This window comes from Cupressus sempervirens, chromosome 10, assembly GCF_028749045.1.
Source record: "Cupressus sempervirens isolate cs-2001-9-10 chromosome 10, ASM2874904v1, whole genome shotgun sequence".
Taxonomy (NCBI): domain Eukaryota; kingdom Viridiplantae; phylum Streptophyta; class Pinopsida; order Cupressales; family Cupressaceae; genus Cupressus; species Cupressus sempervirens.
In genome coordinates, this window is record NC_143127.1 from 117,169,902 (window position 1) to 117,182,203 (window position 12,302).

Genomic DNA, 12,302 nt, shown 5'->3' on the forward strand with positions numbered 1-12,302 from the left:
AAGCTTCACATCACCATATTAATCCTAGTTTCCTATAACACAACAATCTAGAGGTCTCTAATGAAGGGGCAATGGATAAAAAAATGGTTAATAGTTTAGTATCCTTCTCACATAATACACATATGTTAGCAAAACTAAACCCTCTTTTACTTAAGTCGTCTAAAGTTAGCATTTTATCATGAGCAATCTCCCATTGGAAGTAATTAATCTTAGGAGAAAGATTATAGATCCATACCTCTTGCTTTTATAATATGTCTAAACAAAATTATTATTGTATTTTTCTTAGGCAATATACTATTGCAATCACTTCTATTTATTAATCATTTTTAAATTTCAACCAATAATATCTACTTATTTATATTTTGATTGCTGATTTTTCATTTTTGTAATGTATATATATAATTTTTAATTTCTAAAATGAATGAAATTATTTGTCTCAATAAACTAAACTATAAACAATAAACAATGAATTGAATTTAAAGATTTATAAGAAGCTTTATATATATATATATATATATATATATATATATATATATATATATATATATATATATATATATATATATATATATATATATATATATATATATATATATATATATATATATATATATATATATATATATATATATAATCTAATTATTGCTACAATAAATATAATTAAATTATAGTGACATTACATTTATATAGTAAATTATAAATTATTTATTATGTCAAATATTTCTTACATTATAAAATATGTTATTCTAAAAATATTTTAATATGAAATAATTTTAAAACACAGATTGATAATCCTTTTAATCTTTTTAAATTCAAACTTTGAATTTTATTAAAAATATTAGAATATTAATTAAATTATGTTAAATGTTTTTGTTGATCTACTTAATTAAACTATGTGAAATATTACCATTTGGTTGATTTTTTTTATAATAATTAAATTTATAGTATTGCTCTAGTTAACTAAACTATTATAACTCAAGACAAATACCGGATGTTAATTTATCTAATCCCTTATATTATTTAATCTATAAGATTAAATAATAAGAACAAGAATACTTATATCATTTATTTATCAATAATATTATTATCATAACACAGATCAATCATGTCGCTTTACAAATATACAACTTTGACAATTTATCTACAAACTAAACTTCTCTCACCGTTTCTAATTTCTTTCAAACATATCAATATATCAAATGACCCTTAAAATACTATTACTACTAGTCTAAACTGTTGGAGCATGGCGATGGAACTCGCATTGTATACCTTTAGAAAGCATTAATCCATCTCTTTTTTGCTCGAATTGGAAAATGGATATTTGACCACGAAGAGACAAATTCAGCATATGGTTTCTGACTTGTAATCCGAAAGATTTGGCCGAGTAACTAAAAACCGCTGCAATTTCAACCGATTCATATTTACTGCAAACTTGTTATGCAATGAATGCATCCCATCCAATATATTCATTGTGCTTTGCTTATCATATAGAACAAATCATGATAGACGACCAAAACCGCGTTTTGAACTCCTAATCCCCGTAATCTTCGGGGTCGATTTCAGTGCCTTCACGATGACGTTCAAATGAAGAAATCTAGAGTGAACCGCTTTGACTACTTTTCTATATTATTAGCAATACATCACATCTCAATTAATGAGTTGCAAAATCGAAGCCTAACTCCGTATAACCCACCCAGCCGATCCTAATCGTTGGCAGCTTCAAGTCAGTGCTTCTACCGTTCAAAAAACAATTACTGCTGCTTTATTTATATCTATTCTCTGGCCGTCTGTTCCACAAATTTTCATTCTGTTTCCTTTTGTCTTTGAAATTTGAGTTTCCCTGACAAAGATGAGAGAAAACATGAAATACTCCTCACACGGGATGCCAGATGAGATGCACCAGAAGGTACTCATATTAACTAGCTAGTTTATTCTGAAATTTATTTTTTTGTTTCAAGCTTGTTTGCAATGATTTGGGTGCGTTTTATTTCCAAAAGAAATTGTAGTATAATCTGAGTGCTGTGCAGATTGTGGGTGAATTAAGGCGTATTGATGAAGAGAACCAGATGCTTACATCGATGATCAAGCGAATGTACAGTGACTATAATAGATTGCTCATGGAAAAACAGGTAAAATCTTTATTGGAATCAACTCAACCCAGTAGAATTATTTTTTAGGGATCCTAATCAGTGGTTTTTGCTTTCTTTTGTAGGAAGATCTTCATGATTCATCTCTCAAATCAGAAGCAAAGAATCTGAAATTAGGGTTAGACATAGCAGATGCAAAAAGTGATGGAGAACTCCGGCAGGAGGCTATAGATTGTAACACTGAACCTTCTGAGAGCTCACAAAAGAAGCATTGCAAATCCTCCATGGACAGTCACTGGCTTTTCTCCAAGAAGAGGAAACTGAACCCTGAGTTTGAGCAGAGGGTAAACGGTGAAGGAAATTTGTGCATAGATCAGGATTTACTAGGCGAGAAAACTCATAAACTAAGCAAGAGACCAGTCCAACCAAAGAAAATCATGTATCTCCAGTCAAGATCGGACACACCCACGGTAAGAATGAATCGCTTGTGTTTTATGCCATCCGCATTTGGGTCAAGTCGGTTTACACAGAGGAGAAAACCAAGAATAAAAAATGTACTCCATATCATATCATGTCCATTAACCTAGTTATATTTTATAAGGCAATAAATCAAAACTTTGCATTCGGGTCAAGCCTGTCTACACAAAGGGAGAAAGCAAGAATCAAAATACACTTCTTATTATGCCATGTCCCTTAACCTAGTTATATCTTACAATTCAATAAATTATTAAAAACTACTTTCATGTTGATGCAAGCAGATTTCTACAATCTATGATATATGCAAATATTTGTTTGATTGTGATGCAATTTTTTACTATCAAAGTTTTGGATCATGCTCAATGATCCATCATCATTTGTATCTTGAAATTCTATCATCTAGATGATGGATCATTGAATATTATTCTAAAAAATGATAGTAAAAAGTTGTGACACAATCACATGAAGACAAACATTTTTATGTACATCAGTGTTTTAGATCATATTACAGCTGAAGTAAAATACCCACCACACAATACACACAATACAATATAATTAGAGATTGTAAATTCTGATGTGGTTAACTGTTTTCAGGCTAACGATGGCTGCCAATGGCGCAAGTATGGGCAGAAAATGACAAGGAACAACCCTTGGCCGAGAGCATATTACAGATGTGCGGTTTCATCATGTCCGGTGAGAAAAAAGGTACAGAGATGCAGTGATGAAAATCCCTTCATTTTGAGCACGACCTATGAAGGAGAGCATAACCATTTTCTTATTCCGGTTGCCATGGCCGCCATGAACTCTTCCTCTGCCCAAACTAGTGCAGGTTTAGATGGCGGCATAGAGCTACCTTTTCCAGCTTCCATTGCTACCATCTCATTAACTGGCTCTTGTCCATCCATCACTCTAGATTTCACCGATGATCGTATCCCTAAACCTAGCTCTAATCCCATTCATGCATTTCACTCACAAGACCAACGTTTGCAACCAGGAAACCCTAACCCTAATCCTTCATTGAACTTACCAAACCCACAATTACACGTTGGAGAAATGGTCCATTCAAGCAATAATTTAGAAAACAGCAATCTGAATTACAGTCAACTTGGGTTGGATCCCTTGGCATTCATTAAGACAGATCCCAATTTCAGTGCAGCGTTGGCTACGGCCGTAGCTGCTTCTATTATCAAGTTGGGTGCACCAAGTTAAGGTATGATGAATAGGGTACACAAAAATTTCGTTGTGTTTGAATCTCAATATCATATGAGGCATATAAACTTATCCCTCTCCGTGTACATTCATGTTCTACAACTTATGCTGAAATGTTACTTTTTCAATTATAGACAAGAGACATCATTTAGAATTGCAGTCTCCTGAAACATAATCCATATTTTATGGAGGAGACTTTGACTTTGTTGGTTTATATATTTTTGTAAGTTGGAATTGTTGTAGTAACCCTTCAGTGACTATCAACGAATTTTAAGGTTAAAGGAAAATGAAGCACTGAATGCTGCAAATCGTTTGGCGTCCATGAATTACAAGAGACTGTTAAGGAAGCTTTAAGATCAGATATATAAATTACAATGAACAATTCGTGATAACGCCGTGTTTCGCAAACATTTGCCACCGTCATTCCACTCCAAGCCATGAATGAAAATCAAAGCACTCCATACTCAGTCAAGATTAACAATCACTTTGTTCAATATCTAATTTTTAAGGATTATATGTTTTTCAAAGCCCATGCCTTGTAGTCAATAAAGCTTTTAGAAGACGTTTGTTTACAGCTCAGAGTATGATCTAAACTGTAAATATTGATGATTTGTTTTTAGTTTTTCTAACGGGGAAGCCATTAATATATGATGTGACACACTAAAGAAAATTCTAACATACACCATTATGTTACAAAACACATATTTGTTCCTCTTTAATTGAATGTATGGAATGCAAAACTATTCAATCCTATTCAAATTTTCACATGCCTGTATTGTTGATGCTATGTCCTCTTTCGAAGATGGATTCATTATATATGGAATTTACGAGGCAGCAGTCTTTTATACATGATAACTATTTTAATCTGATAAAAATTGAATTGTGTTGTTCAAGGCAACGCTAAATGGATTCCTCTATTTTCTTCCGACTTGTGTGATGAATTTTGGGTATACGCTCGTCAGGACAAATCAATAATGAGGACATTAAGACAATCCATTAAGTAGGAGACAAACGCGCTGTTAATATCGATCTTTTGGGTCTGTTGCATGTCATATCTTAAAATATGAAAACCAAAGATTGGCTAAAGAGGAAAACGGAAAAAATAGCAATTTGAGGACAGAAGTTTATAACTGGTCAGCAGTCTCGTAGTGTTATTGTCTTATTTGCTTTTGTAAATTACTTCTTCTATAAGTATGGGTCTGTATGTGTCTGTTGACCTCTTATTAAAATAGAAAAGGAAAAGATATGACATTTAAATTTCTTTTGGTTAAGGAAAAACTGAAAAAAATATTTCAGTCTTTAACGAATATTTTATAGTTTTAAGTTTTATTGTTAATATTAGGAAAATGAAATTTTAGATTCTTAGTGTGTGTTTCATTTGTAATAAGAAAAATGTGGTTTAGATTTTCTCAATGTGTTTCAATTATATAGACACATTGTAGTAGTGTTTTTGATGGATATGAGTGAGGAGAGACACCAAACCTTACATATCAGAATTAAATCACTAAAAAGTAAAAAAATCTTACAATTGTTAAGTAGTTGAGTTATCAAAGAGTTCATCAAAGTTAAACCTTCATAAAATCTTAAACTTATTTGAACCTTTTCCAAACTTAGAAAATTAATAAATCTACTCAACTTTGCATATTTTTCCCTTCTTTGTACTATTTTTCAACTATAATTGTCTTCAACACAAAGATCTAGGTGAAGAGGACAATGAAACCTCATGAAGTATCCCAAAAATGGAAACATTTGAAGAAGGTTGGGTAGTGAAATAAAATCTGAAAGAAATTAGGGATAACATATTTCTCATAAGAATTCCTACACCTAGTATAAATAGCAAGAAAAAGATTTTATCTTTTGTTGAAAGAGTTTTGTTAATAATAGGATAAGAAACAATAGAAGCATCTTTAATCTTGGAATTAACCATTAGTAAAAGAGAAACTGAATTATGAATATTAATAATTAGTCCATTTTCAAGGTAACATTAGAGGCAATTCAAATAGAAGAGAAAAAATCAAACAATTGTGAGTTGCAATAATCATTTTGGAATACTTTAATATGTTTAGTCAGAGAATTTGTCCACAAAGGAGAGGACTTGTCATGGTCAAGAGAATAGCTAGAGGTTTGATGTCCTATAGAAAATAAATTTACAACATAAAGGAATCCACACACAATTAAACCACAAGTTCCATGGGGGGTCATAACTAGAAAAGCAACATTCATAATGAGATCCTTGTGTAAATTATTCTCCACCATAAAATGAGAAAAAATGATATAGAAAAAATAGTGACATTGTTCACCAACAAAAAGTTGTCTATAGAATTATCAAATTTGTCATTGGTTGATTTCAACCAAAACTATAAAAGAAGATATGGAACCTTGGCCAAAACATGGGAATATCAACCAATTCCATGAGAGAATTAAAAAGGGGGTGACAAAAGAAAATGGAAGAAATCCTATAGAAATTCCATCATCTAGTTTCCACCTCAATGACAACATCAGTATGAGTAAAATAAAGATAACCAACAAAAAATAAACCCCCTAACATAGGGGTGAATTTGTATCTTACCATTGACTAAAGGAAGAAAATTTTGTAGGCTTTTATCTATTTTTATCTGGAAGAGATGGCCACACATAGAAAATCCTACAAGTTTGACATGCCATAGAGAATTTTTTTTCATTATCTAGTACTTCCTATCCAAAAATTGTCTTAAGAGAGGTGGGAGATCAAGTGACTTATATCTAAAAAACTCTCTTGGACAAGAAAAAGTCAAAAATATTTCTTTCAACATGTTTGCATAGGATTATTGATGGGAGCTAGTTAAAAATATAGAAATAACCTAACTAGAGCTAACATAACCCTTCCCAAATAGAGATCTAGAAGGAGCATCTCTAGTTTTTTTGAATGACAATATTGAAATACAATTATTAGTTGTCCTTTTTAAATTCTATTTTATTTTATTATGATTCTATTTAAAGAAAAGGCATAAAGTCTCTTAAATCTACCATAATCTTCTTAAATAAGTTTAGACTGAATTTTTAGACGAATTCAAAGAAATTATTATTCCTAAATATTCCTTGAGGATTTTTATCTTGTTCCATATCTCTTTCTAAATCCATTGAAATACTTTAAATATTCAATTCTTAATGTTAAATATGAGTATTAAAAGAGGATGAATAGATGTTGTAAAGTGGCTTTCAATGAAAACAATAGATCACAAGTGTTACCTTCAAACATATCCTATTAGCCTTATCATCTTATTTATTCAAAACTAACCTACTTCCTATTTTCCTATGAGTGGAATTAGATTTAAATTATTTAATTATAAATTCTTTTAAGGCCTTTGATCTAAAGGTAGAAATAAAAACTCTTATTTATTGATCGCTTCAAATGGAAGTGGCTTGCAATGGGGATTAGGGCTGAAAGTGGATGTTAGCGTAACTCATTGTAAGTTGTGTAACAAGTGATAACATAGTAATTAAAATGCTTTCCTCCCCCAAAATACTTTCCTCCCCCATGCTTAGAGATAAATTAAAAAGATAAGTTAGAGATCTTTTCTCATCCATGCCTTGAGTCCTTGTATAGCCTAAGGATGAGAATGAGATGATACGATTGAAAATAAAGGATAGGCTAGGTTAATAAGAGGGGAGGGGTGAATTAGGAACCAATAAAACTTAATTTTATTTCACCAATTAATCCTTCATATATATTCTCATCTAATTGCATGCATGAAATATTGAAAGCAGTAAAACATTGATAACACTTTGACACAAGATATGGTGACCCAAAAACCTTCCAAATAGAAAGTAAAACTAGGGTGGGGACGATACCCACATGCTTTGGTACTGTAGTATAAAGTTAGCTCATTAAGGCTTACAATTGATCACTTCTGATGATCTACCTTGTTAGGAGGAATAAGGACTGCTAGGTCCACCTTGTTAAAGGATTTACAAAATATACAGTGAAGTATGCACTCGATAAAGAGATTTACAAAGGAGTGTTAAGTCTACCCAGTTTAAAAGATTTAGTTGATACACCTATTAGGATGAACTAGTGGTCGATCTCTTATCTACAACTCTAATTTGTTGTTTGAGATTCCTTTCAAATGTGAAGATGACCTTGTTGTGATAGATAAATATTTTCTACTCCTTATACCAGGTTGTAGCATTTTCACTTTGCACTTCTACTCTTTATATTTGCATCATTTTCATTTCTTACTCATGTTTGGATGTGATATAATACATTTTATATATGTATGTATATATATCAATCCAAATCATAACACATCAAAGTTGGCTACAACATAGATTTTCAATAAGATCACAAAGGTGGCTCAACTACTAGCACTCAGGTTCTAAAGAAAAAATTGGTGAGGTTATAATATTTGGAAACCATTTTCAACACTCAACATCATCATGCACTTGGTAGACATAGAAGCTTAGTTCATATTAATCACTTCAAAGCAATCTGAATTCGGTCAACACTGGTGAGATAGTAAACATTGCAAAACTTGGCATAAACTAAATCACTTGGTTGATGCTCCATGGCTTAGTCAACACTAACACAATGAGCTTGGTATAAACTAAATCACTTGGTTGACAATCCTTGACTTGGTCAACACTATATTCACATTACTAAAATTGCAAGCTCGATAGACATTGAAAACTATGGCTAACACTATGCAACTCAGTTAATAATATGAAGCTCAGTGGCAACTATCATTGAACAACTTAGTAGATACTACTTGATGTGAGTTGAATGTAGATTCTAAAACTTGATAGAAACTATAGAACTCAGTAACAATTATATTACTTGGTAGTAACTATAGCACTCAGTTAAGACTTCAAACTAAAAAAGATAAGCTCACTAGCAACTTAACCTATTAACTAAGTGTGAGTCACTAATAAAAAAAATTATCCTTAGTGTCAAAAATCTCCCCCTTTAGCATTAGTGACAAAAATACTTACGAATGAAAAATTGAATGCTAACAAAATTTCAAGTCCAAAGCATTCTTTTATCTCCATCCTATTTCTTCAACTCAGTAAAATACTCTATTTTTGAGATTTTTCAAAAATTTCTTTTGTAAAAGATGTTTTCTAATTATCTATACATGTATTTGAACAATATTTTGTTTCTGCCTCATACATATATCACATATTATACTTACATATATATGTGTGTGTGTGTGTGTGTGTGTGTGTGTGTGTATGTATATATGTATGTATGTATGTATATATATACATATGTATATATATACATATGTATATATATACATATATATATATATATATATATATATATATATATATATATAGATACATACATACATATATATATACATACATACATACATACATATATATATATATATATATATATATATATGTACATACATACATACATACATACATATATACATATATGCATACATACATACATATATATATACATATATGCATACATACATACATATATATATACATACATATATATATATATATATATATATACATATATACATATGTATATATGTACATATGTACATATATATATATATGTATATATATACATACATATATATATACATACATACATATATACATACATACATACATACACATATATATATACATATATACATATGTGTGTGTGTGTGTGTGTGCGCGTATGTATATGTATATATATATATCATCTTATACTTTAGTTCTCCCTCTTTTTGACATAAATGCCAAAAGTGTATGCTACATGGTAATGCCAAAATGTGACAAGTAGTCAAAATGTACCTTCAAAATCAATGCCATGGTCTTGTCCCAATTTTCTTGTAACACCTTGCTTGCATGACATGTAATCTATACTTATGTTGATAACTCCATCATGTCATTAGCTATGAAGAAGTTATTATGATGGATGAGATTTTTTGCATGTGCAATGTATTTCTACAATGCATCCATTTTCAGAAGAATTATGCCTTGGATGTCTACAAGTGTGGCAATAATTAGGTTGGCTTCTTTACTTAATAATTCTTCTTGCAAATTACTTAAAAATCTAATTTTTGAGTAGTGAGCAGAACTATAGCTCGGGTCAATTGACAATTGGTGTGCACTTGCCTTCAAGTCGTCATCTATCTTAAATAATTTTATCTTCAATTCCTTGGGTGAAGATAGATGTATCATAGAACTTGCTGAATAATTAAGTTACATTATTTGTAGAGGTTTCCAATGGATTGAGAATAGTAGACAATTCTACTTGATTTATAGTAATTTTCTAACCTACTTGTTCCAATACCTTATTCTCAAATTTCCTCTCTACCCTTTGCAACAACTTATGTTGTCCATTTAGATCTTCATTGAATTTATGAATAAATTTTACTAATTGAACCAAAATAGGTTGTGTACTATCAACCTCAATACTTAGTGCATCTATAAATATGTTCTTTACATCTTCAAGCACTTGGTTTTCCCTACTTTTTGCTTCTCTAAGCTTCGATTGCTTAGCTCTCTTTTGCAACAGTTCACCCATAATTTTCATTTAATTGGGATAACTATATCCTCATCAAGATTAATGTCCTCTTCTTTACCTTTAACCTTATTTGAAACTTTAGCACTCAATTGAGACTTGTTCTCAACTATCCTTGTACTTGTTACTAAGACATTTGGAATTATAAGAATAGTAGAAATTGAAGGGCTAGAACCAAACATAGATATTACTCTAATAGTAGAAATACCTTGTTGCTATATAGCCAAATTTGATGATGGTAACACTTGCTACTCGGTAGATGAACTATTGATCACTTTACTTAATATGGTACTCAGTTGAATAGGTGCAAAGATTAGTTGGGTGCATGGTGTTGCAGTCATTGCCATAACCAACTTGGTAGAAGCTTTCTCTAAGCTTGATGGCATTAAATCTTTACTCAAAGAATGAGGAAATGAGGCCATTACTACTACTATAATCTTCTCTAGGTTAGTTTCCTCAATACTCTAAATCTTAGGGAGATTCTCCTTTGTAGCTTCCTGTTCTTACTCCTCATAATCATGATTTACAATAAATAAATAGTAATAGTAATGAATAATAATATTCATAAGAACAATAATAATAAATAGTAATAATATTCATACAGTGATGTTTTTAGTGGCAAATCTTCGCCAATTGGCTATTCTGTCTCTTTGGGAAATTGCGATTTTGCTAATAAAACCTACATATGGGGTCAACCATTTCGCTGAGATATTAAATAATTTGGGTCAAAATCCAAGGCTAATCACTTATTTGTTTACACATAATTGGTCCCAAATCCCAATCCAATCCCCAATGTAATCTACATTTAAAACACTAATATTTTAAAATTTTCACCAACGTTTTCATAATGTTTTCTTATTGGACAATATTATTTCACCCTTAAAATAAGATAATATTTTCCCTCGGGTTGAGCATCACCTACAATTTTATTGACATATGTCTCTAACTATCCCTATTTAGCCAACTATTTAATTTTTTGGTCTTTGGGACATGTGTCCTAATTTCGGGAAGATTTACATTTTATGGTATGTCATTTAAAATTGGGCCTAAAATATAGCTAAAGCCATTGATCTATATTGCATCAATGGTCCAAATTAATTCCTTTCACCATAAAATGACAACATTAAAAGTGATGACGACCAAGTTGGCAATAAAAAAGGGCACATTATTAATTGAATCTTAATGGATTAGCATACTACAAGTACACTATATAATGTACACTTAGCTTGTGGGCTATGGACCACTTGTGACTATAAATTCACCAAATAAATAAATAATCTCTCTTTGGAAACTAATGTATTATCCAACTATATTAATATTTTGTGTTATATGAAATAATTAATTCGCCTCTTACATTATAAAAATATTGATGACCAACAAAAAAAATCGGCTACATTTATTTGCGTACCAAAAAAAAAATTTAATTCGCCATAGTTATTGTTAAATTTTGATATGTAAAGGAAAATTTTGCCAATAGAAAATAAATTTCTCCCTTTCCTCAGATGAAAAAATCACCATCAATTAGAAATTTTTCATGCATATAAAATGTTGAATTCGCCAGCATTTTACATATTTTTCTCGGGAGGGGTTTCTTAAAGTTATCCTTGTATTCATAAGAAACAATTGCATCTCATACAAAAAAGACATAATGATCAAATTTGGTTTCTAAATAGGTAACCCAAAAAATAAACATTGATTCTCAAAACCCATGTTCTAAAAAATCAAGTTCCTTGGACATGAATCTAATGTATTTATAACTTTTAAGAAATGGAAATGCTTTTTAAAAAATGAAATTAGTAAAAGATTAAAATGTCTCACATTAGATAATGGTGGTGAAAATCTCAATACTGAGTTTGAATATTATTGTTCCACTAATGGTATTTGTAGACAAAAAAGTATTTCAAGAAATCCTAAAGAAAATGGAGTGGCTGAACATATGAGCATGACAATAATGGAGCATGTATAAAGCATGAGGTTGTATGATGGTCTTCCCTTAAACATGTGGGTAGAGG

At 30.6% G+C, this 12,302-nt stretch overlaps 1 protein-coding gene across 1 annotated transcript; it reads left to right on the forward strand.

Annotated features, from left to right (window-relative positions):
* The first annotated feature begins 1,714 nt into the window (after window positions 1-1,714).
* Window positions 1,715-4,007, forward strand: LOC149532870 (WRKY transcription factor 72A-like). Its single transcript, XM_089806486.1, has 4 exons — window positions 1,715-1,906; window positions 2,028-2,129; window positions 2,213-2,557; window positions 3,159-4,007. Exons 1-4 carry the CDS (start codon window positions 1,850-1,852, stop codon window positions 3,771-3,773), a joined length of 1,119 nt encoding a protein of 372 aa, XP_089662612.1. The 5' UTR covers window positions 1,715-1,849; the 3' UTR covers window positions 3,774-4,007.
* Window positions 4,008-12,302: the final 8,295 nt, after the last annotated feature.

Bases quoted from the DNA above. Each gene is read 5' to 3' on its own strand.
- LOC149532870 (XM_089806486.1), top strand. From the start codon at position 1,850: ATGAGAGAAAACATGAAATACTCCTCACACGGGATGCCAGATGAGATG. The intron at 1,907-2,027 runs GTACTCATATTA...AGTGCTGTGCAG, and splicing joins CAGATGAGATGCACCAGAAG to ATTGTGGGTGAATTAAGGCG. The intron at 2,558-3,158 runs GTAAGAATGAAT...AACTGTTTTCAG, and splicing joins CAAGATCGGACACACCCACG to GCTAACGATGGCTGCCAATG.